Here is a 27503-nt window from a genome sequence, read left to right as displayed (position 1 = left end):
AACTTATCCATTCAATCCCCACCCATCTCAATCAAACCACCCAACTAACCATACAATTATAGGCGAAGCACGCTGATAACCTCATTTATCTGTCATTCTGCTCTCTCTCCTCCTATCAGCATGTTTTTTACACGGCAGCACACTCAATTGGCTCTTTGTGTTGCTTCTTCCTCCCCCACTTTGAGCTCTGCTGAAAACACTGTACAGCAAATTGCGAAAGGCTGATACTACGCTGAATTCAGGTACTTGGGCTGTTAACATTAAAAAAGAAGAATAAATGTAAACTCTAATAATAATGAACGGATTATCTTGTGTCTTTTATATCTGCCTGGAGTTCAGCTTTACATGTTTGAAAGCATCTCTATTCTCTCAAGAGAGAAGAAGACGGTAGAGTCCCCCCGGCATCTAACGGGTGAAGCGGAGCCGCAGACGAGAAATGCGTATCCGGTTAATATTGCACCCCGTTTGGTGTCCCACTGTTCTCTCCCTCTCTGGAATTTCCTAAGGAATGTTCCAGCTTGTATCCAGCTTCCTCTCTTTCTTTTCGCTGACTCTCTCATTTTCTCTCCCTGACCTTGAAAGCAATGTTCCCTCTAATTTTTTACTGTGCTGAGCAAATAAAAAAATTTCTGAGCGCAAACCTTTAGACTGAGCAATGGGGGGGGGGGGGGGGGGGGGCGACGTCAATGCAGAGTGACCAGCGTGCCCCCAATCAATTGCAGAGTGCCACAGCAATGCCCCCAATCAATTGCAGAGTGCCACAGCAATGCCCCCAAAAAATTGCAGAGTGCCTACAGCAATGCCCCCAATAAATTTCAGAATGCACAGCAATGCCCCCAATAAATTGTGAGTGCCCACAGCAATGCCCCCAATAAATTGCAGAGTGCACAGCATTGCCCCCAATAAATTGCAGAGTGCACAGAAATGCCCCCAATAAATTGCAGAGTGCACAGCATTGCCCCCAATAAACTGCAGAGTGCACAGCAATGCCCCCAATAAATTGCAGAGTGCACAGCATTGCCCCCAATAAATTGCAGAGTGCACAGCAATGCCCCCAATAAATTGCAGAGTGCACAGCATTGCCCCGAATAAATTGCAGAGTGCACAGCAATGCCCCCAATAAATGCAGAGTGCCACAGCAATGCCCCCAATAAATTGCAGAGTGCCACAGCAATGCCCCCAATAAATTGCAGAGTGCCACAGCAATGCCCCCAATAAATGCAGAGTGCACAGCATTGCCCCCAATAAATTGCAGAGTGCCACAGCAATGCCCCCAATAAATTGCAGAGTGCCACAGCATTGCCCCCAATAAACTGCAGAGTGCACAGCATTGCCCCCAATAAACTGCAGAGTGCACAGCATTGCCCCCAATAAATTGCAGAGTGCACAGCATTGCCCCCAATAAACTGCAGAGTGCCACAGCATTGCCCCCAATAAATTGCAGAGTGCCACAGCATTGCCCCCAATAAACTGCAGAGTGCACAGCATTGCCCCCAATAAACTGCAGAGTGCACAGCATTGCCCCCAATAAACTGCAGAGTGCACAGCATTGCCCCCAATAAATTGCAGAGTGCACAGCATTGCCCCCAATAAATTGCAGAGTGCACAGCATTGCCCCCAATAAACTGCAGAGTGCACAGCATTGCCCCCAATAAATTGCAGAGTGCACAGCATTGCCCCCAATAAACTGCAGAGTGCACAGCATTGCCCCCAATAAACTGCAGAGTGCACAGCATTGCCCCCAATAAATTGCAGAGTGCACAGCATTGCCCCCAATAAATTGCAGAGTGCACAGCATTGCCCCCAATAAACTGCAGAGTGCCACAGCATTGCCCCCAATAAATTGCAGAGTGCCACAGCATTGCCCCCAATAAACTGCAGAGTGCACAGCATTGCCCCCAATAAACTGCAGAGTGCACAGCATTGCCCCCAATAAATTGCAGAGTGCACAGCATTGCCCCCAATAAATTGCAGAGTGCACAGCATTGCCCCCAATAAATTGCAACCTGCATGGAGTGAATTGATATCCCTGGGTACGATCATGGCAGCGATCCTCCGCTCTCCCCAGCACTTCCAGCGATGCCTCCTGGCTGAGTGGATCTTCTGGTGTTTGACCACCATCCGTAAGTGACTTGGCCCCCGCGAGACCCCCCCCGTGCACTTACCTTAAGGACGGTCACGGACCCGCTCACTTCAGTCCCCGGCTTCCCGCGTCTCCGTGCTCAAGTCCCGGCGCCTCCTCCTCGGCCAATGGCATGAAGTTGGCCTTTCGGCCAATCAGGAAGCAGGAGGACCCGCTCCCTGATTGGCCAGGAGGAGGATCCATGTGACAATAGCGAATTTTCATTCGCTATTGTCATACAATGGGCGTGCTCTCAGGGAGCACGCTCTGCTCCCCGGCCACCTCGTCTGCGCTGTTTAACTAGGTGCGCGGTCTACATAGCTGCTTGCGCGGGACCATAAATTTCACTGCGCGTCCGCGCATGCGCGCACTTTAGGGGGAACATTGCTTGAAAGGTGATCCACTGAATTAATGTCGTTTCCCCTTGTCAAGCCATTCCTAGGGATACCATTTTCTCCTGCGTTCAGGCGGCTGTATTAGCATGTTACATTAACACCAAAGGGGCTGTCAGGCAGATTGCAATTACCCTTCTTAATTGCGGTTTGGATAGGAACCCGCAGTGATTGCCCATACAATAGTTTCTTGATGAATGCCAGTTTAACACCACACAGAGTTCTGCTTGGCACACAAAATATTTGGATTTTTTTTTTTTTTTTTTTTTGGCTCACAAAGAGAATTAAAAAGTTCTTAATGCTGCACTCCATCCTTCCCTGAAGCCTTTCAGGTTCCTCTTCTGTATTGGAAAAGCTTGCTTTGATTTCACTACACACTGTGAGCTTCTCAGAGTATGCGTTAGAAGTTGCAGCAGGTCAGGTAGAGCCCACCTCATTTGCTGGCTAGAGGGCATACAGCATCATCTAGCTCTTTCCTTCCCTGCCTAATGATCAGTATTTGTTTGAAATGGTGTTAGTTTATATCTGTACTAGGCATTGACATGTGTTGTCCATTTTTTGATGCCTCACTGCACTTTACGGGACCTGTTAATGACAATGGCTGCTTATTTAATGCATAATGGATAAAAATGCCCAGAGAAAGGTTTGAATCAAGCCTACAAATAATTTGAATAAATACCTCTGTACATCAGAGAAGGGAATGGGCAGTTGTTGGGGCAGAACTTGCCGAGAAAGATCATCACCTCATGATGTATCATGACCTCATCAGCCACCTGCTGCTCCTATTTTGTTCAATCATAGGCTGGCAATGGGGACATGTAAAGCGGGAAGGGAAAAGGTATGAACCCACCGCTCCAAAACAGTCCGCAGAGCTGTGATCCCAGAGAGGCTGGAGAAAACCCATGCAGGGTGCTCGCTGAGGTCCGTGGCCCGGAGAGTACAAATATGCAAAAAGTGAGGATGCGGCACTTCCAAATGCAGGAAAATCGTGGAGTTTATTGCACATAAAATCATCCGACATAGACCATAGGACAACACACCATTCAGCAAACGCGTTTCACACGATAGTGCTTAATCATTGCTCATGGGAACATGTAGCTCATAATCCATTTGCAACTGAGCGATTTGTCGTGCCATTCTTGAAGTACGATAACGCTCAGGAGGAGGATTCCATTATATTTAATGGTGTCCGTTCATACCTGGGTGTCTAGCTGCCACTTGTCACTCGAAAAAGTACACTAGCTGTTTTTTAGCAGAATTGTGCAGCTTTGGTCACATTGACTTTGTTTGGATTGTCTGAGAACGTGTCACACAAGTGTTTTAGCTTCTTCTTTTTTTTTTGCACCTAACAATTGATCTCCTCCTAGCAACTTCAGGACTGTGAACAAAGTGGAGGATTCAGGAGTATACATGCTGGATGTGGAGACTTTCATCCACCTGGTTACAGTACACAAGAACCTCTTCGACCCCAATGATGACCATTACAACAACCTCTGTGTCCTCAGTAATGACCATTAAAACAACCTCTGTGACCCCAGTGAGGACCATTAAAACAACTTCTACGATCGCAGTGATGACCATTAAAACAACTTGTACGATCCCAGTAATGACCATTAAAACAACTTCTACGATCCCAGTAATGACCATTAAAACAACTTCTACGATCCCAGTGATGACCATTAAAACAACTTCTACGACCCCAGTGATAACCATTAAAACAACTTCTACGACCCCAGTGATAACCATTAAAAGAATCGCTACGACCCCAGTGATGACCATTACAACAACCTCTTCTATTCCGGTGATGACCATTACAAAAATCTCTATGAACCCAGTGATGACCATTACAAGAATCCGTACGTCCCCAGTGATGGCCATTACAAGAAGCTCTACAACCCCAATGATGACCATTACAAGAACCTCGATTACCTCAATGAGGACCATTACATGAATTTCTACGACCCCAGTGATAACATTGCAACAACCTCTGTGAACACACTGATGACCATTACAACAACTTCTACATCCCCACTGATGACCATTACAAGAATCTCTACATCCCCAATGAATACCATTTCAAGAATCTCCACACCACCAATGATAACCATTACAAGAACCCCTACGAACCCAACGATGACCTTTACAAAAACCTCTGTGACCCCAGTGATGACCATTAAAACAACTTCTACATTCCTAGGCATGACAATTACATGAATCTTTACATCCCCAGTGATGACCATTCCAAGAATCTTTATTGCTCCAGTGATGACCATTACAAGAACCTCTAGGACCTCAGTGATGACCATTACAAGAATTTCTCTGACCCCAGTGATGACTATTACAAGAATCTCTAGGACCCAGTGACGACCATTACAAGAATCTCTTCCACCCCAGTGATGACTATTACAACAAGCTCTAAGACACCCCAGTGATGCCCATTACAAGAACTTTGACAAGAGGCAGAGGGCCTGGGAAGAAATTGGCATAGCAGACATGGTTTAAAAGCTGCGACACCACTACGCCATGCAGGACAAAAACAAGAATCACATACAAGGTCGATGACGTATGATGTCAAAGATGACACTGTTTTCTGTTGGGCAAAGCACAAATGCCTGAAGCTTGAAAACATATGAAGAACACTTCAAAAATGCACATTTGTGTGTAATTTATGTTCAAAATGCCTGAAAATGCTTACACTTAAGTGTGAAAGGGGGCCTAAAGGGTAACTCCACCTTCATGGAAAAAATAGTAAATAAAAAATACTGTATATAGCATATACTGTACGTATGCTAGACATGCCATATTGTAATTTAATGTAAAAAAAAAAAAAAACGTTTAATCTGCATCTGCTCTAATTTTCTGTAAAATTCAATGCAATATGGCAACCTGGAGGTGTTCTGTACATAGTTGGTGTATTGAATGCCCCCAGAAATTTCCTGCTTGTGTGATTGGCCCACTGATTTTTCCAAAAGTCTGCACTAAAATACAGGTCACATCATAGGCCCCCCTCTGCAACAGGAATTTTAGTTTTGGTGAGACACTCCCCCCAAAGCTGAAATAATTCCAAAGAGATGCAGACCCTGAAACATTTCTCATTAGAGCACTGGCGGTGCACCAGGTGGTTATAATGATCCTGATTCTTCCATGCAGAATCAGTCTGCAAAGGACATTGTGAAACAAACGGCTATTTCTTCAGAGCAAACAAAGGTAGGAATCTGCTACAATTTTTGTTCAGCTGTTACAAGCTGTGGAACATATAAAATGCAGTGGCAAAAGGGTGCGGTTTAATGCCCACATGCCACACATATGCATCGCTGGGCGTGAACCCAACAAAGAGGCCGAGCTGTCAAAGTCACTGGCAGGAACAGCTCCCGATCATGTGACCACTGTGGCAACCAATCACAGTGGTCACATGATTGCCATTCGTTCCCCCTGAGCAATTCGAACCTTTGAAAGGGATGACGGGGAGGGCGGGAAGGTGTTAAAATCCATGCAATCTACATTCTCTACAAAAATAGAATTACTCTTTAACCAAGGCGCAATTCAGGAAGACGTCATATGACTTCCTTCCGGATCAACGAAAGTCTCGCCCGGCTGTCATTTTGCAATGTGATCTGTCACCGGCTGTTCCCATTGGACACAGCCATTGACAAGTGTATCGGTCCAGTACCATGTGATCGCTGTGACCAATCACAGCAGAAAACATGACAATTGTAATCAATGGATGGCTTCCTTTCATGCCATCCATTGTGTACCTCTCATGTCACAACAGCCTTTCTACAATCTGGCTTCCTGTGAGTTGCTGCATTTTGTTTTATACATCCTTAATAAAGCTGTCTGCACTTAGAGCGCTTTTCTGCTGTTTTTGTATTGTGTACAATTGTGTTGCTAGCTGTGATTGGTCACAGTGATCACATGGTACAGACAAGGCCAATCACAGCCAATCACAACAAAAGAAACTGAATGAATCTGATCGGTTTCATTCAGTAAAAATGATTTCTTATACCAGTGAAATTCACTGGTGTATACAATCATAATGTGTAAAAAAAAGAATAAAAAGTTTGATATTTTAACCATTTAAGCCCCGGAGGATTTGGCTGCTAAACGACCAGGGGGTATTTTGCGATTCGGCACTGCGTGATTTTAACGGACAATTGCGCGGTCGTTTGACGCTGTACCTAAACGAATTTGACGTCCTTTTTTTCCCACAAACAGAGCTTTCTTTTGGTGGTATTTGATCACCTGTGCGATTTTTTGATCACGCGCTATAAACAAAAAAAGAGCGTCAATTTTGCAAAAATAACAATATTTTTCACATTTTTTTATATGAAATTCCCCCAAAAAAAATGTAAAAAATCAAAATTTTTTAACATTTTCGGCCAATTTGTTTTATTCTACCTATGTTTGGTAAAAAAAATTGCAAAAAGCGTATTTTGATTGGTTTGCGCAAAAGTTATCGCGTTTACTAACAAAGGGAAAGATTTTTGTCATTTTTGTTGTTTTTTTTTTAACGCATAATGGCGGCGATCTGCGATTTTTTTTTTGCGGTACTGCAACATTGCGGCGGACAGATCGGACCCTTGACTGACATTTTTGAGACTTTTGGGGTTACCAGTGACATTTCTACAGTAATCAGTGCTATACATATGCACTGTTACTGTAAAAATACACTGGCAGTGAAGGGGTTAACTTTTTTTTAAAGGGCGGGGCTATGTGTGTCCCTAGGGGCGTGCTTTCTACTGTGATTGGCTGTGGCTTGAGGTGTAAGGACACTGATCAACGGATCTACATAGTAGATCCGTCTGATCAGTGTTTTTACACTGAGGAGAATGACAGGTGGCTTGTTTACACAAGCCGCCTGACTTTCTCCTTCTCCCCCGACGATCGCCGAGTGACCGGCGGACATCGGGTCCGCCAGTCACACGTGCGGGGGGGTCCATGACCGCGCCTCCACGGGCGCGCGCTCGCTCCCCAGACCCTCCCAGGCTAGTGACGTTAATTAACGTCACTCTGCCTGGCCGGGGCTGACCGCCGCAGTAAATCTACTTGCGGCGGTCGGCAAGCGGTTAACTAGTAGTACAGTGTTACTATGGTAACACTATTGTTCTGGTCACAGTTTAAAAAAAAAAAAATCGTAAAATAAAAGAAAAAAAAATGTAATAAAAAAAATTTGAAAAAGTTATTTATTTTTTTTTTTTCAAATTTATTTGCAAAATGTTGTAACAGAAACAAAGAAAAACACGTTTTTGTTTTTTTCAAAATTTTCGGTCTTTTTTTCGTTTATATAGCAAAATATAAATAACCTAGTGATGATTAAATACCATCAAAAGAAATCTCTGTGTGAATAAAAATGATATAAATGTCATATGCGTACAGTGTTGCATGACCACGCAAGAAAATATTAGCTCATTAAAAAATAAAATAACAAAACCGACTTTCCAGAGATTTTTCCTTTTTTCTGCCACTAGATGTCCTAAGTCTGATGGCCAGCATCATTCATCCCACATCTTCTGAGCCCAGGTTGTCCTGGACCCGTCCCCAGCCTGTGATTGGGCAGTGAAAGCAGAGGAAGCACAGCGATGATCTCATCTTACTGTCACTCTGCTCTCTTCCTCTATAAACTGATTGGCTCTTGGTGCTGCTGCTGCTTATCACACTCCAGCCCTGCTGTACAGGGACTGCAAGAGGCTGATACCAGGTCACATTTAGGTACTCACACTGCTTGCATCTATAAAAAATACATTTAACAATGTATTCATGATTACAGAGCTGAATTAATGGGTGTCTTTTATATCTGCCTGGAGTTCACCTTTAGGAAGAAGAACTCGTTATTGAATAAGGGATTAGCTGAACGCTGACTATACGCTTCAAAGCCACCTATTCAAATTTTAACTTGTCCACAGCAGCCAGTAAACGGTGACCTATGATGAAAATTGGAATCTGATTAGGCGTTATGGATTGCTGCGCTGTGTACATCATCTCTCCCTGCCTGAAATTGACCTTGCCATCTGCTCGCTGGAGTAAATATTTGCAGTGATTTGCTCGGACCACTTAAATAGCTTGTATGTCAGTAGTAGATATTTTGCAATTCCCCGCAGACAGCTTGATAGTGTCTTATATAACAAGTACTGAAAATAAATTGCTCTAATCACGTCTCAGACTAGCGCAGTCTGGCCGAATACGAATCCCAACACTTAACGCAGTCTGCTATCGATTGTGGCTGCTCAGGGGGGGGACTGGCTACATGCGTCTCACATATTGGGATGTAATTTGCTGAGAGATAAATGGCACTTAGTAATATTTATATCTAAAATGGCCGCGTGACGCGACCCCATTATGATGTCGGAAATACCGCAGGCCTTTCCGTTTACACAGCGGAGGGCTCTAGCTTCCAGATACGTGGGGAGTCATGTTGAATCCCAAGTGGTTATTTCTCCACGCGTCATAGCTAAGTATCTAAAAAAGCGAGCGTTGAATGACCCGATATATGTGGTTGAGGTAATTACTGGCCAATAATAAAAGGAAATGACCAGCGCTATGGACTAAAGTGCATATGAGGGGGGGGGGGGGGGAAGGAGAAAGGTATTATAAATAGAAGGTGTAAGCTGCCACCAATCAACCCTTAGATATAAGGGCAAAAGTGCAATGAAAGAATGTGACAATTGGTATCGGCGCTACCTTATTAGTGTGAAGTGAATACCACAAATATCAAAGTGTCACCAATGTTATAGTGAATAGACTCCTAAATAAAATATTACATAACCAATGTGTTTAATAAAGTACAAAATTAAAACAACCAATACAGTGATAAGTGTACCATATACAATAATAGTGAACATAAAAGAAAAAAAGAAAAGAGAAAGAAAAGAGAAGGGGAGTAAACCCCTAACCGCAAATGTGTTTATCAGGTATGAATTTCCTGATATATGTGCCCCATATGTGATGTAAAAATGGATATAAATACTTGCTGCTGAGTAAAAATATACTTGTCCACTAGGTGGCGTTTCCGTTAATAGCTCATGCAGCAGTATATGATATAAGAGAAAATGAGTGCTGCTAGAAAGATACGTAGAAAAAGCCACTAGGTGGCGTTGTGTAATACAACCTGTGCAGCAGATATGGATGGGGGTCTCTTCTCCGCGATAAAGGAGCAGCTCCGAGCCGGCACTTATGCCCTAAATGCTCACAACAAGAGAAGGCCCCATAATGAATAGTAAATCCATGCAATATATAAAGAAAGCGCAGTACACTCACTGGTAGATTAGCGATGATCGGGATCAGAATGCAGTCGGTGCGCGCCGGGATGCTTCCGCGTTCCACGGCCGACAACCGGAAGTGACGTGGTACGTAGCAAACTCCGCCCTACGCGTTTCGTCAGAGGGACGTCAACTGGAGCGGCGTCAACTAGGCGTACTCCCGGACTTATTATAGCCGCCCGTATCCAGGTAACGGAGGGGATGGGTCAGCGCTGCCATCTTTTTACTCCCACTCCGGAAGCCATATTGCTCCTCTACTGGCTTCAATTCAGGATGTGCAAGGGAACGGCCATATTATCATCATATCCGATCAAATTAATGTGACTGAGTGTAATGCGATCCTTTATTTAATATTTCTTTTAAAAATTATATTTTATTCAAAAAAGGTCAACCTCGATTAAAAATAGAGGTTGATAAAAATTAAAATATAAAAGGACAGATTGAAAAAATTAAAAAAGAGGTTAAAAATGTATAAAAATATTTTGATTACATAAAAACTCCATATGGGAAGAAATTTAATATATAAAAGGTTAGGGTATTTTGTGTAGCTGTCATACTTAAATTTCATATATATACCAGGAAGAAATTATTAACATAACTCACTGTGAGCCTGTTCGTTAAATGGCGGACCAACCGATAATAGGTCTAAAAAATGATGAACAAACATTGGGTGATTTTTAACGGTGTTTGGGGAGTGATGCTGGATGAGAAGGATGAAGTAAAAAGAGGTGTTTATTCTAAAAGGGAAGATTATAACCTTGTGCAAGTGATTATATCGTAAGTGGGTTGTATCACTTTTAGGCCTAAAACGATGCTGGATGAGAAGGGCAAACCAAAATATAAGATTTAGTGAAAAAAATTTTTTTAAAATTCTGTGATGTGACCTAGTGCAAGTGATATATATTATAAGTGGGTTATGTCACTCTTAGGCCTATCTGATGCTGGATGAAAAGGACAAACCAAGATACCAAGATACCAAACTTAGTGAACAGCCAAAATATATATAAAGATCTATGAAAAAATGTCAATATTTAACATAAATAATGTGCCAAAACATATAAAAATATGTTAAAGTAATAATGATAAATAAGTGGTGGAAAGATTGTGACACCGGTTGGCGTAGATATTGTCAACACCATATCAAACAATTAGATAAGGAGGTGTAAAGTGCAAGAAGTGAGGAGGATTTTTTAGAGAATTGTTTTAATGCCAAGACAGATTAAAACAAACTAATAATAGATGAGAAGGATGGATGAAAAAAACCCCAAAAAAACAAAAATATATAAACATAAGGTGAAAACAGCAAAGAAAATATATATATGAGTGGTCGAAGAATATATATATATAAATGACTAAAAGGAAGTATAAAAGGAAAAGGCAAAAGATAAAAACCAAAACATATGGTTTTTATATATATATATATATACCGGGATTATTAAAACAAAAACTGATGCTGGATGAGAAGGATAGGACAAAAAAAATTTTTTTAAGAGTTTCCATACATATATGTATGTAATAAAACCAAAGGTAATTGGTAAAAACAAGGTAATTGGTAAAGAATTGAAAAAGGGGAGGGAAAAAACCCCCATCTTAAAAACCATATTACCTAAAAAAATTTTTTTTTTTTTTTTTTTTTAAAAATCTAAAAATACTGGAAAAAATTGGAAAAAATTTTTTTAAAAATCATGGAAAACCTTAAAAAATGGGTTATAAAAAGGCCGGTTTAAACACTAAAGAGGCGGAATATCTCCAATTGGAAGCAGCTAGAACACCGATTATTTATTTTTTACCTAAGATCCACAAAGATGAAAAAAAGCCCCCAGGACGTCCAATAGTAAGTGGTATAAATTCGGTACATTCGCGTCTGGGGGAATATTTGGACAAATTCTTGCAACCCCTAGTACCAAGAGGGAGATCGTACCTTAGAGACAGCAAACAGCTATTACAGGAGATACAAAATCTAAATGTCACGGAAGAAGATATCATGGTAACAATAGACGTAAATTCTCTGTATACAAACATCATACAGAGTGATGGGTTAGACAGTATTGACTGGGCGTTACATAAATATACTGACCTCAAACAAGCACAAATGCACTTTATTTTGGAAGGCCTTAAGATGGCAATGAACTCCAACTATTTCTGGTATAAGGGTAAATATTATGAACAGATAAAAGGCGTCGCAATGGGAGCCAAATATGCACCGAGCGTCGCCAATATCTTCATGCAAAAATGGGAAGAGGAACAGGTCTTTAGTGTGGAGAGACCCAATCTGAAGTATTACAAAAGATATATAGATGACATCATCCTAGTATGGCGAGGGGATGAAGAAAGCCTACAAACTTTTTTCGACGAGATCAGCGGAAATAGGTATGGAATAACTTTCACTGGAAATTGGGACAAACAGAAAATATCCTACTTGGACTTGGAGCTTTTCAAACAAGATGGAAAAATATTTAGCAAAACTTACTTCAAGAAAACGGACAAGAACGGTTACATTCCCAAAAGAAGCTGCCACCATCCCCAATGGTTGGGGAATATCCCTAAGGGACAATTGTTACGTGTCCGCAGAAACTGCAGCAATGCTCGAGATTATGATATACAGGCTGATCTCCTCATTGAAAGATTCGTAGAGAAGGGGTACAATAAAAAAGAACTGAGAAACCTCAAGGAAATAGTTAGGAACATGAATAGAGAAGAACTCATTAAAGACAAAGAGAAGAAAGAAAGGAAAAGTAACTACGAATTCGCCTTTATCACTGGTTTTAATAGGCAGCATAAGGAGGTCGAGAAAATAATTTAAAAAGCATTGGCCTATCCTGACAGCGGACAAAACACTCAAGAAGATTCTGCCAAAAAAAACATCTTTTATATACAGAAGAGCTCCCACACTAAGAGACAAGCTGGTAAAAAATGTAATCAACCCACCCAAACAGATCACGCTTCCCACTAATATTAATGGTTTTTTTAGATGTAAAAAGTGTCTACCATGTAGAACAAACAGAAACCAACCAAGAAAAATTACCCATTTTAAGTCAAACAGTACAGGAGAAGAGTTCAGGATCAAGGACACAATTACATGCACTAGTTCCTACGTAACATATGTTATTGAATGTCCTTGTCATTTACAGTATATTGGAAGAACCACTCGACAACTATATGTGAGAATACGTGAGCACATCAAGAACATTAAAAAGGGTTTTGAAAAACATACCCTTTCGAGACATTTTAAAGAAGTGCATGCCCAGAATCCTTCCGGTCTAACTTTTTATGCAATAGATAAGATAAAAGGAGATTGGAGAGGAAGTAACAAACGTAGAATGGTTTCACGCAACGAGACCAAGTGGATCTATATGATGAGATCTCTCCGTCCAGAAGGGTTAAATACGGATATAGATCTGAACTGTTTTATTACAGACACTTAAACGTTCAAGTTCCGTTATTTTTTAAACCGGCCTTTTTATAACCCATTTTTTAAGGTTTTCCATGATTTTTAAAAAAAATTTTTCCAATTTTTTCCAGTATTTTTAGATTTTTAAAAAAAAAAAAAAAAAAAAAATTTTTTTAGGTAATATGGGTTTTAAGATGGGGGTTTTTTCCCTCCCCTTTTTCAATTCTTTACCAATTACCTTGTTTTTACCAATTACCTTTGGTTTTATTACATACATATATGTATGGAAACTCTTAAAAAAATTTTTTTTGTCCTATCCTTCTCATCCAGCATCAGTTTTTGTTTTAATAATCCCGGTATATATATATATATATAAAAACCATATGTTTTGGTTTTTATCTTTTGCCTTTTCCTTTTATACTTCCTTTTAGTCATTTATATATATATATTCTTCGACCACTCATATATATATTTTCTTTGCTGTTTTCACCTTATGTTTATATATTTTTGTTTTTTTGGGGTTTTTTTCATCCATCCTTCTCATCTATTATTAGTTTGTTTTAATCTGTCTTGGCATTAAAACAATTCTCCAAAAAAATCCTCCTCACTTCTTGCACTTTACACCTCCTTATCTAATTGTTTGATATGGTGTTGACAATATCTACGCCAACCGGTGTCACAATCTTTCCACCACTTATTTATCATTATTACTTTAACATATTTTTATATGTTTTGGCACATTATTTATGTTAAATATTGACATTTTTTCATAGATCTTTATATATATTTTGGCTGTTCACTAAGTTTGGTATCTTGGTATCTTGGTTTGTCCTTTTCATCCAGCATCAGATAGGCCTAAGAGTGACATAACCCACTTATAATATATATCACTTGCACTAGGTCACATCACAGAATTTTAAAAAAAAATTTTTCACTAAATCTTATATTTTGGTTTGCCCTTCTCATCCAGCATCGTTTTAGGCCTAAAAGTGATACAACCCACTTACGATATAATCACTTGCACAAGGTTATAATCTTCCCTTTTAGAATAAACACCTCTTTTTACTTCATCCTTCTCATCCAGCATCACTCCCCAAACACCGTTAAAAATCACCCAATGTTTGTTCATCATTTTTTAGACCTATTATCGGTTGGTCCGCCATTTAACGAACAGGCTCACAGTGAGTTATGTTAATAATTTCTTCCTGGTATATATATGAAATTTAAGTATGACAGCTACACAAAATACCCTAACCTTTTATATATTAAATTTCTTCCCATATGGAGTTTTTATGTAATCAAAATATTTTTATACATTTTTAACCTCTTTTTTAATTTTTTCAATCTGTCCTTTTATATTTTAATTTTTATCAACCTCTATTTTTAATCGAGGTTGACCTTTTTTGAATAAAATATAATTTTTAAAAGAAATATTAAATAAAGGATCGCATTACACTCAGTCACATTAATTTGATCGGATATGATGATAATATGGCCGTTCCCTTGCACATCCTGAATTGAAGCCAGTAGAGGAGCAATATGGCTTCCGGAGTGGGAGTAAAAAGATGGCAGCGCTGACCCATCCCCTCCGTTACCTGGATACGGGCGGCTATAATAAGTCCGGGAGTACGCCTAGTTGACGCCGCTCCAGTTGACGTCCCTCTGACGAAACGCGTAGGGCGGAGTTTGCTACGTACCACGTCACTTCCGGTTGTCGGCCGTGGAACGCGGAAGCATCCCGGCGCGCACCGACTGCATTCTGATCCCGATCATCGCTAATCTACCAGTGAGTGTACTGCGCTTTCTTTATATATTGCATGGATTTACTATTCATTATGGGGCCTTCTCTTGTTGTGAGCATTTAGGGCATAAGTGCCGGCTCGGAGCTGCTCCTTTATCGCGGAGAAGAGACCCCCATCCATATCTGCTGCACAGGTTGTATTACACAACGCCACCTAGTGGCTTTTTCTACGTATCTTTCTAGCAGCACTCATTTTCTCTTATATCATATACTGCTGCATGAGCTATTAACGGAAACGCCACCTAGTGGACAAGTATATTTTTACTCAGCAGCAAGTATTTATATCCATTTTTACATCACATATGGGGCACATATATCAGGAAATTCATACCTGATAAACACATTTGCGGTTAGGGGTTTACTCCCCTTCTCTTTTCTTTCTCTTTTCTTTTTTTCTTTTATGTTCACTATTATTGTATATGGTACACTTATCACTGTATTGGTTGTTTTAATTTTGTACTTTATTAAACACATTGGTTATGTAATATTTTATTTAGGAGTCTATTCACTATAACATTGGTGACACTTTGATATTTGTGGTATTCACTTCACACTAATAAGGTAGCGCCGATACCAATTGTCACATTCTTTCATTGTAATTACTGGCCAAAACCCCAAACAACTGATCAATCGCCCTGTTCTATTCTGCTTTCCATCTCCCTCCTTCAACTAAGCTGGCATATGCCTTGAAGAGACCCTGGGAGAGGGATATAGGGCTTTGGATGTGAGGGGTGTACTCACTTTTGTGAGATACTGTATGTATGTATGTATGTGTGTATATATATATATATATATATATATATATATATATATATATATATATATATATATATATATATATATATATATATATAATATGAGTTCAGTCACTCTGGGATGGGGATCAGTAGGGTGTTTGGGGGCATTTGAAGGTGGAGGTTCGGAGGGAAATGGGCAAATTACAGTTTTAAAAAATATACTGTATATATTTATATTTTTATATATATATAACCTATTTATATTCAACTTATTATCATGAACGTAAATGAATATGAATTTATTATTGGCCATTATTGCCACCTTTAGCGCTTAAAAAGCTCAAGAAAAATGTTTCCCTGTAAATTCCATGCATGTCTTCACACTGGTGCGCTGTCAGACATCGCATGTGATTCTCACAGAATTGCTCTGCAGATGACATGCGATGTCTGTGCGATGCAAATTCAGCAAAACGGTTTTTATGGCTCAAATCGCATCGCATTCGCAACAAAATTGTGCAGGACCCTTTTTTGGTCCGCGCTGGAATCAGATCGCATGGGGTTTGAGACCCATGCGATCCGATTCCATCTGATTTCACAGTTCGCACTGCATTCTGCGAACCCATTTAGGGGTGTCATTAACTTTATATTGACTCCCACAGCGGTTCGCAGAGAGCAGTGTAAACTGCGTGCGAGTCAGATGCGATGCGGGAACCCGCACAGAAATCGCTGTGGTTCCCGCATCACATCAGTGTGAACCCAGGCTGAAAATCTTGCTTGCTGCATTTTTGATCAGTTAAAAAAAACACACCTCCCCTTTGAAATGCATTGAAAACGCTGCAAGAACGCATCAATAACGCACCTGTGTTTTTGATGCAGTTTTTGAGTCACATGACCTATGAAAAACAAACTAGAAGTACAATAAAATTTTGGAAAAAAAATGGGATTTTATCGCAGCAAAATCGCAGTTTTATCAGTGCAAAATTGCAGTGAAATCAATTTAAATTCGCAGCAAAATTGGCAAATTTGCAGCGTTTTCGGCGCCATTATCAGCATCTTTTTCTCTTATCAGCAAAGTGCCAATAGCGCCATTTTTGCCCGTTATGTTTCTGCAGCTGAAATTTTGGTGCATCTCCAGCCATACCTCCTCTTTTCATTTTCAAAGGTTGCTTTTTTAATTATTATAAAAATTTGTTGTATTTGTGATCATCCCTCCCTTATCGGTCTTCTTTTTTGTGATTGTTCATTACTGGAATGTTGGCCATTTAATTCACGGTATTTTGTTCAGAGATGTAGAGTAACTAAGTAGAACTACTTCATTACTGTACTTAAGTACCGAAAGGCGGTATCTGTACTTTCCTAGAGTATAATTTTTTTCTCCTACTTCCACTTTTACTTCACTACATTTTTTCAATGATTTCAATACTTCTACTCCGATATTTTTTTTTTTTGTGCTGCATAATTACTCATTACAATTATAAAAATTACCACTGCCAGAACAGTAGATGGCAGGTTTCACGAAGCTCACAACATGTGTATTATCAGCGCATACCAAAATAAATGCTACTGTATGTATAAATAAAAGCTGCATTTGAAATAATAAAAAACAATATGATGTTCGAACTTTTGACTTCTTTCTTTAATAACTACATAACACAGTACTTGTACTTTTACTTTCAGTACTTGAGTAGCAAAATTTTTAAGAAAACTACTTGCAATACTTAAGTACAAAAAATGTTGAATACTTTAGTACTTCTACTCAAGTCACTTTTTGATCGAGCACTTGTACTTTTACTCAAGTATGGGTTTCGAGTACTTTATACAACTCTGATTTTGTTATTTGCTTTTTTAATTAGACTGGAGTTTGCCATTTTATTTTTTGTAAATAATCCTTCAGTCTTAGAAGAGGTGTCAAGGATAGCCATGTAGACGTTGTATCACAGAATCGAAACTTCACCTTGCCCGCCGTGGTGTGTGCGTGCCTTTCTGTATGGGGATCACTTGGAACTTTGATACAAACAATGGTGTATTTTCCTACATGTTACAGTCCAGCGGCTGATAAACAGCTTACTAAATCATTCATAGTGTCTCTTCTTGGGAACAAGAATCCTCCAGACAGGACGGCTCTGTGGCTCTCTCGAGTCTTTGCCAAAGCTGATGACTTCTATATGCGATTTTCTTTTCACTTTAAATAAATTTCACTTGTACACAAAGGATAAAATGTGTAATCCATAGCTGTACATGTTGTTACAAATACAAATCAAGAGAAGGAACAATAAAAAATAACATAATAAATTAAATGTAAAACATTTGTAAATAATATATATATATATATTAAACATGAAAAGGAAAGAAAATCCCATGTTGTGAAAAAGTAATGCATTGTTCTACTTTCATATAAAGGATAACATGGGTTTTGCATGGTTGTACATGTAGTGATAAACATCCAGAGAATGAACAATAAAAAAAAACATAATAAATGTTAAATTATTTAAATATTTGTAAAAATAAATTGATACTAAACACACACTCAGTTGAATTTACATTGTCCCTTCTATTTCGGTACTGTAATTATTTTAATTAAAAAAACAAAACCTTCAAATACCCTTTTTTCTAATCTATATACAGCTGTCACATGACCCAGATCTTTCCCAGCCTGTCTGCTGGGAAACATAAGCAGGAGGAGCTTCTAGTCCTCTGCTGCTGGTCACATGTTAAAAAAAAAAAAATGGAGTAAAAATAAATAATTATAATCAATAAATAAATTGTCATATAAATATATATTTTAAATCAAATCTTTATTATATTTTGGAAATAACATGGTGTGGGAGAATTTCTGCCAGTTCAGCCTGTGCCTTCGAATAAAAGGGAGGTGAAGCCTCTATCAATCTACATGTAATTTCCTGCCCCCAATGTGTTTAGTTGGTTAGTGGGCATGGAGGAGGAGAGCCGTTTTAAAAAATACCGGGGTTATGGCAGCTAACTGCGTCAAAGGGCCGACATAAATCGACGGCAGGCGGTCGGTAAGTGGTTTATTAGTTCATTTTTTGACGTAAAAGCGTAAAATTGTAAGAGCAAGACTAGGCATGCTTGGAAATGAAAGAATACATACAAAACAATTCAACACATGACATCACTTCTGAAGTTGAATTCTGTCGTACGAAAATTTTCGTATGAAAGTAACCTCTTCACTTTCCATATGAGACTAGCATGCAACAAAAAACGATAATCTGACCGTGTATACGAGGCTTCAGAATGTGACTGAAATTCCACTCTAAGGTTCAGGAAGGCAAGATTTTCAATATAAGGGTAAGATCAAGAACACAGAAACATGACCTCAAACGGAAATAAAGTTCAAAGCTAACCTGAGAAGCCCCTCCTGAGCATATTGTCCATCCATCTCTGTTCCTGGTGTCCCTTCTGCAAGAGAAATAAACACTAACCCTAACCATAGCCATAACTCTAGCCCTAAACCTAACCATAACCATAGCCCTAAACCTAACCCTGGCCATAACCCTAACCATATCCATAACCATAAACCTAGCCCTAGCCATAACCCTAACCTTAGCCATACCATAAACCTAGCCTTAGCTATAACCCTACCCATAGCCATAACCCTAGTGCTAAACCTAACCATAGCCCTAAACTTAACCCTGGCCATAACCATATCCATAACCATAAACCTAGCCCTAGCCATAACCCTAACCTTAGCCATACCATAAACCTAGCCATAAACCTAGCCTTAGCTATAACCCTACCCATAGCCATAACCCTAGTGCTAAACCTAACCATAGCCCTAAACCTAACCCTGGCCATAACCATATCCATAACCATAAACCTAGCCATAACCCTAACCTTAGCCATACCATAACCCTAGCCATAAACCTAGCCTTAGCTATAACCCTACCCATAGCCATAACCCTAGTGCTAAACCTAACCATAGCCCTAACCATAACCATAGCCCTAAACCTAACCCTAGCCATAACCCTAGCCATAAACCTAGCTCTAGCCATAACCATAGCCATAACCATAAAACTAGCCCTAGTCCTAGCCATAACCAAGCCCTAAACCTAGCCATAGCCATAAACCTAGCCCTAGCCATAACCCTAACCATAGCCATAACCCTAGCCCTAAACCTAACCATATCCATAACCATAGCCCTAAACCTAGCCTTAGCCATAACACCTTACATTTGCCCTAACGCTAGCCTAACACTTGCCCTAACCATAACCATAGCCCTAAACCTAACCCTAGCCATAAACCTAGCTCTAGCCATAACCATAGCCATAACCATAAAACTAGCCCTAGTCCTAGCCATAACCCTAGCCCTAAACCTAGCCATAGCCATAAACCTAGCCCTAGCCATAACCCTAACCATAGCCATAACCCTAGCCCTAAACCTAACCATATCCATAACCATAGCCCTAAACCTAGCCTTAGCCATAACACCTTACATTTGCCCTAACGCTAGCCTAACACTTGCCCTAACCATAACCCTAACCTTAGCCATAATCACTGTGGCTGGAAAAGGAATTGTTTCACACTATGTATGTTATCATTGGTCAAAGTCGCATCAAGTCGCAATGGAAATTAAACGATTTTGAAGTAAAAGAAATGGAGGGGCCTATGGAGGAAAAGACTTTAGAGAGATGTTGATAAAAAAAATATGGGAACATGTTTTTTTTTTTTTAATAAATCCACAGGATAATGCAGGTTCCATGTTTTCTTCGAGTTCCAAGCTCCATTTACTAGATAGCATTCATGTTAGAGCCCAACTTTTTTTTTTTATAAGTGTCGGACAAAATGGGGATGGGTTTTCTGTGTCCGTGCTGGGGAGATTTCCACACACTTCCTGTCCCAGTGATTCCTTGATTTCCCTAAGATAGGACGTGAGATTAAAATTTCCCCAATAGGGACAGGTTCTAAACAAAAACTTAAAAATAATTTAAAATGGAATCTTTCAGAGTAGATGTGTGTAATGGGCATTGCTGGGTTTTTTTCGCAGTCAACTTTACCCCTTCCTCTGTACTTGGTGAATTGCAATTACGTACATATCAGGTGCCATGATACTGGGAAGTAATGATTTTATATTTTTAGTATCCAATATCTAGGCTACAGCATGGGTCGGGGTAATCTCCCCCTTAGAATAAAAATGAGATCAGCCACAGGGTATTCATGTTCTTGTAGTCACTCCACTCTAGTACCTCTCGGGGGTATAGGTGTCAATTCCCCCCCCCCCCCCTTGCCATCTGAAACAGAACAGTCAGGAACTTTGCATTTCATTGTAAATTTCAGCAAAATATCCCATTTTTAAAAGTGGTTTTACACTTAACTTTTCTTCTGTCCCTGAGAAACCTCTTATTCAGATTCTGTTTTATTCTTACAGGTGACCAAAAAAGTGAAGAGCATGCAGATGTTTCACCGCCCCGTAAATCGTGCCATGCAAGGGGACCGGCTGGGCATCTGTGTCACTCAGTTTGATCCCAAGCTGCTGGAAAGAGGACTTGTCTGCACCCCAGAGTCCCTGCACACCATTCACGCGGCCATAATATCGGTGAACAAGATATCGTATTTCAAAGGATCGCTCAGCACCAAAGCCAAGTTCCACATCACGGTCGGCCATGAAACCGTCATGGGGAAGGTTATGTTCTTCAGTCTCCCTCTTCATCTCAACCAAGAAGAATCCACAAACGTGTTTGACTTTAGCAAAGAGTACTCCTATCAGGATAGCTACCTTACAAAGGAATCAACAAATTCAGAACAGGACAAGGGAGATGGCCAACATGGGTGTGATCTCCTACCCAAGCAGCAGTGGGCCCTCTTGGAGTTTGAGAAGCCAGTCACGTGCCCCAAGTTGTGCCTTGTCATTGGCTCAAAGCTGGACACTGACATTCATTCAAACACCTGCAGGCTAGCTTTCCACGGGGTCCTTATGGAGGGGGCGGAAGACAAAAATTATGCTGAAACCTTTCTTCCCAAGCTGAAGGTCTTCAAAATGAAACACAAGGAAGGGCAAGTTGAAAGGGTAAGGGCTGTTTCTCATTTGTCTTAATCTTTACTATGTATATAACTTTTAGGATTTGAGAAAGCAAAGATTGGCAGGGATATCATCCAGCCCAAAAAAAATCATACAGTGAAATAATGAAGTAGTAATATTGTCTATGTGTGCTTGTCTAAATCCAAAGACCAACGCGTTTCATATATAAGCTTCTTCAGGACCTTGGGGTGTGCTGATATCAATCAAAGAAGCCGTGCAGTAAAAAACAGGTCTGGGGGGGCGGACACAGCCTTAGGAGGGCGCCTTCTCCGTGGAAAGCATTGGCATGTTGGGGCACCCGTATATTGACATTTAGGCCATGTTCACACAAGCGTACTGCAGTATTACACCCGTGTGAGGACCAGGTTTCTCCACACAGAGATGCACAGGTCTTCCATGGGCATTGGGCATAGCAGCTGCAGTGAAACATCTGTGCAGGTGTGGGTGCATGGCCTTGAACACAGATAGAATGTCTGTTCAAACTGTGAAATTGGGAGTAGTGGCTGTGTCTGTACAGCCACTGCATTACAGTTCTTCATGAATTGGACATCCTGTGCATCCCTGTGCAGGCAAACCTGACCCTCGCAGAGGCATACACTTTCCCTAGTGTGAATGTCACCTTTAGAGTTTTCCTAATACAGGTTAGCTATGCAGCAAGACTGGAGTCACGTCAGTGTGTATGTGCCACCAAAACATTTTTTTTTTGGGGGTAAAACCCATAGAATGGTTAAGAGTTAAAACCCATCACTGCTTATTTTTTTCTGTCTGTATCTGTTCTGGGGGTTTATCTTCAGTACAAGTGCGAAGAAATCTCTACAACACTCCTAGGGCCAATTCACACTATGTGCGGTGATCAGTGTTTTACTGCACTTTCACCTCTGACACCCGCAGACACCTAAACTATATTCCCAAAAGTATTGGGACTCCTGGCTTTACATACGCATGACCTTTAATGGCATCCCAGTCTAAGTCCGTAGGGTTCAATATTGAGTTGGCCCACCCTTTGCATCTATAACAGCTTCAACTCTTCTGGGAAGGCTGTCCAGAAGGTTTAGGAGTGTGTCTATGGGAATGGTTGACCATTCTTCCAGAAGAGCATTTGTGAGGTCAGGCACTGATGTTGGAGAGAAGGCCTGGCTCGCAGTCTGCACTGTAATTCATGCCAAAGGTGTTCTATCGGGTTGAGGTCAGGACTCTGTACAGGCCAGTCAAGTTCCTCCACCCCAAACTCGCTCATCAATCTCTTTATGGACCTTGCTTTGTACACTGGTCCAAATCATTTGGTGGAGGGGGGATTATGATGTGGGGTTGGTTTTTCAGGGATGGGCTTGGCCCTTTAGTTCCAGTGAAGGGAACTCTTAAGGTGTCAGCATACCAAGACATTTTGGACAATTCCATGCTCCCAACTTTGATTGGCACCAGTGCACAAAGCAAGGTCCATAAAGACATGGATGAGTGAGTTTGGGGTGGAGGAACTTGACTGGCCTGGACAGAGTCCTGACCTCAACCCGATAGAACATCTTTGGGGTGAATTAGAGTGCAGACTGCGAGCCAGGCCTTCTCTCCTACATCAGTGCCTGACCTCACAAATGCGCTTCCTAAAGAATAGTCAAACATTCCCGTTTACACACTCCTAAACCTTGTGGACAGCCTTCCCAGAAGAGTTGAAGCTGTTATAGCTGCAAAGGGTGGGCCAACTCAATATTGAACCCTACGGACTAAGACTGGGATGCCATTAAAGTTCATGTGCGTGTAAAGGCAGGCGTCCGATGTTAATTTTGGTAATATAGTGTATGTGAAGCATGTTGGGATTAAAGGCTGTTGTGGTTGTTACGTGGGCTTCAAGATGTTAACGTGTATCTGAACCCAAAAGAAAAATGTAATTTATTTCAGCTTAGTCACATAACTAAGCCGACCTTCCTTCTGTCCCCTGGTGTATGGGCTCGGTAAAAGGGGCAGGGGGGAAAGGGTTAAGATCACATTGGAATGGGGCTCTCATGGCTCTTCTTTTATTTACTTCTCCTAAGCCACAGCCATATTTTGTAGTGTGTACTGAAACATCTCCGCACAGATCCATGTGTTTTCGTTACTTAGTCCCGAACCTTGCATGCAGGGTTCTCCCCACGGCAGGTTGCGCCGAGCTATTGCCTTTTATTGCTGGGCCCACCGGGAGAGCGTATGAAAGCAAAGTGGAAGTAAGATGGAATCCAGTGCACTTCTACTTCCAGCGTCTGTGTGAACTCAGCCAGTAACCGCAACGGGGACTCTACAACGTATACTTTGCTGCAGCTGGCAGACACCACAGGACACGGAGAGGTTTACAAGGTTTACCCTCGTAAAAGTTTCCTTTTTACTTCTATTAGACGTGATTTATTTGTTTCTCAAAGCAGAGTTTATGTTCGCTTGAGGAAATGTGGAACTGCGATGAAACTCCAAAAAAAACAGAGCGAGATTAAAGAAGAAACATTGCCTTAGTGTATACTCATAAACAGGTAAAGAGAGGCTCCAGCCATACACCCAGGGGCCATGACCTACCTGGGGCTCTGATGTACCTCTGGATGCTCACTGCCACTGCATCGACTCGCACTCCCCACTTGCTGCCATTGGACTGACTTGCAATTTCCCACTTACCACCACTTCACAGCTGCACACTTCCCCCACTGGCTGCCATTGCACCAACGCACACTTTCTCAAATGGCTGCCATTGCACTGACTCTCACTTTCCCAACATTGCTCCGTTGCACACTATAAAAAATAGTCACTGGCCTTTGCAGCAAGGAGCACTGGAAGGGCAATATATGTCAAATAAAGCTAAAGAAATTTCCAAGCTCAACTTACCAACCAGCTTACAACCAACCAAATTGACCTGTATAACAGTATGCATTATAAACAGGGGTTTAATCTGCACACATTTGCAAATACCTGCGTAAGCTGCAGGCCCCGTCAAGACACCCTGTTACCTGCAGTCCCTAACTCTTGACTTTTAAGAGTCTCCACAATGGAAGCACATGCATTCTAATGGATAGATGGGGGGCACACTGGGCACACTGACTTGCACTTCCCCACTTACCACCACAGTCTTCACTGGCTGCCACTGCACCATTACAAACTTCTTCACTGGCCACCACTGCACAGATGCACACTTCCCCACTGATTGCCACTGCACCAATGCATATTTCCCCACTGGCCACCACCGTACGAGTGCACACTTCCCTGCTTGCCACCACTGCACTTACATGCACTTCCCCTATTGGACACCACTGCATGGACACACACTTCCCCACTGAGTGCCAGTGCAGCAACATGCACTTCCCCCACTGGGCATCACTGCACTGACGCACACTTCCCCACTGGCTGCAACTGCACAGACACACACTTCCCACTTGCCACCACTGCACCGACCTGCACTTTTTCCCCAATGACTACCACTGCACTGACGAGAACTTCCCCCAATGACCACCACTGCTCTGATTTACACTTCCCCACTGGCCACCATTGCACAAACTTAAATTTTCCCCACTTGCTGCCATTGCACCAACACGCACTTCCCCCACAGACTGCCACTGAACCGACTCACACTTCCAACCTGGCCTTCATTGCACTGATATGCACCTCCCCCACAGACTGCCACTGAACAAACTCACACTTTCCCACTGGTTGCCATTGCACTGACACGCACCTCCCCCACAGACTGTCACTGCACCAACTCACGCTTCCCCACTGGCCACTATTGCACCAATGTAAACTTTCCCCACTTACAGCCATTGCACCGACACGCACTTCCCCCACAGACTGCTACTGTACCGACTCACACTTCCCCACTTATCACCACAGCACTTATGCACAGTTCCTCCACTGGTCACCATTGCATCAACATAAACTTTCCCCACTTGCTGCCATTGGACCGGCACGCACTTCCCCCACTGACTGCCACTGCACTGACTTGCATTTCCTCATTCACCAACGCACTCTATTGTATTCATCCCGTTCATTGCATAATGCATACTTTTGCTAGTTTTCTATAAACTTGGGAAGTAACTACATGTCGTTTTAGTTTAGGTAGCCCCCGTGAGGCATGCTTGGACTTCTAGTTCACCTGCAGTTGGGAAGCCTCAGGTTAACCCGCCCGCTGTAGCTAGCCAGCGACGTGTGTCGGGAGCAGCGATGCGCTGCTGATAGCATTCACTGTGTTTTGTCCTGTGTTTCTATTCTATTGCGCGGTGAGATGTTATTATTTGGGCTGCTTGCAGTCATTTCGCCGAAGCATGTCATGGAATGCGGCAGAGTTATCTCTTATTTGGGTTTCTCACCTTAGCGGCAGTCACTTTCTGCAAGAACAAACAGTAATTGATACCGGGAGACGCCAAGAAGTTGCAGAGATTAAAAACAAGAGAATGGCGGCATTGGAGAGGGAGCGCAGATCGGGGGAGATGGAGCACTCCTCTGTAATGACACATTTATTGTTTTGCTAGAGCAGTATGTCCTCAGAAGAGACTTTATGATTACAAAACACCTTTTTTAGGGGTAGTCCACCAAAAAATGATATTATAAGTGGGCTGTTTCATGTGATGGATAATGCAACACCGATATCCTCCTGCCTTAACTCCTGACTCTGGTCTAGTTCACCTGGGGGACCCTTTAGGTGTTCCTAGCCACATTTTGTGTGTTCATTCTTCTTTGTTACATTCTCCATATTATAGAATAAATAATCCAGCAGGGATAGTAAGAACCACTCAAAATGGGCACAGCAGGTGTGCATACCCAAAGACATAGCAAAGGGATGGTGGGAACCCCTCATAATGGACTTAGCAAATGAGACGACCCAGGAACTCTGCATAGGGATGGTGGGAACACATAATTGGCACAACAGGTATGCAGACCAAGGAATCCAGCACTGGGATGGTAGAAACCCCTCATAATATACAATAGCAGGTGTACAGACCCAGGAACTCTGCAGGGATGGTGGGAGTCCCTCATAATGGGCACAGCTGGTGTAGAGACCCAGGGACTCTGCAGGGATGGTGGGAGTCTCTCATGGATACAGCTGGTGTAGAGTCCCAGGGACTCTGCAGGGATGGTGGAAACCCCTCATAACATGCAAAGCGGGTGTATAGACCTAGGAACTCAGCACAGAGATGGTGGAAACCCCTCATAATAGCTGCAGCAGGTGCACAGATTCAGGAATGCCGCTTATGTTTGGTGGGAGTAGATGTGCAGAGTCGGGAACCCAGTACAGGGATGGTGGGAACCCCCCATATTAGGCATAGTAGGTACAGGACTGGGGACTCAGCGTAGAAATGATGGGAACCGCTTCTAAAGTGCACGGCAGGTGTGCAGACCCAGGAACTCGGCACACAGATCTTATCAATAGAGTACCTCCAGGAGACTCTCCGGCATCTACCAAAAGCTGACCTATCAGGTTTTGGTAGATGGACTCTTTAAAAGTTGTAGTAAAATGTCTCTATTGTCATTAGCAACAGAAATCCAGCTGCCTTCGTTCCAATGCAAATTAAAAAACAACAACCAATCAAATATTTTCGTTTTTAATTTGCATTGGAACAAAGGCAGCTGGATTTCTGCTGCTAACCGCCGGTGGTTAAGTGGTTAGCGCTTTTGCCGGCATCATTGGAGCGTCACCAACATGCCATGTGACGCAAAAAAAGGGAAACCTAATGTCACAAAAAGTAGAAATGTTTTGGGGCCACTAAGGACCCTTCCTAAGGCAACAGTGAACAGGTCCTTAGTGGTTCTGAAACGTTGCATCTTCCTG

General features: G+C 41.7%; 1 protein-coding gene across 1 annotated transcript in view; it reads left to right on the top strand.

The window, feature by feature from the left end:
• Positions 1-27503, top strand: part of EEFSEC (eukaryotic elongation factor, selenocysteine-tRNA specific) — a 287723-nt gene that overhangs the window by 134802 nt on the left and 125418 nt on the right. Inside the window, exon 5 of the mRNA XM_082265985.1 lies at positions 21083-21721. Within this exon, the coding sequence (XP_082122111.1) occupies positions 21083-21721 (639 nt within the window). The remainder of the gene's footprint in view (positions 1-21082; positions 21722-27503) is intronic.

This window comes from Pelophylax lessonae (assembly GCF_965119305.1).
Source record: "Pelophylax lessonae genome assembly, chromosome: 8".
NCBI lineage: Eukaryota > Metazoa > Chordata > Amphibia > Anura > Ranidae > Pelophylax > Pelophylax lessonae.
This window is presented reverse-complemented; position numbering and strand designations above follow the sequence as displayed.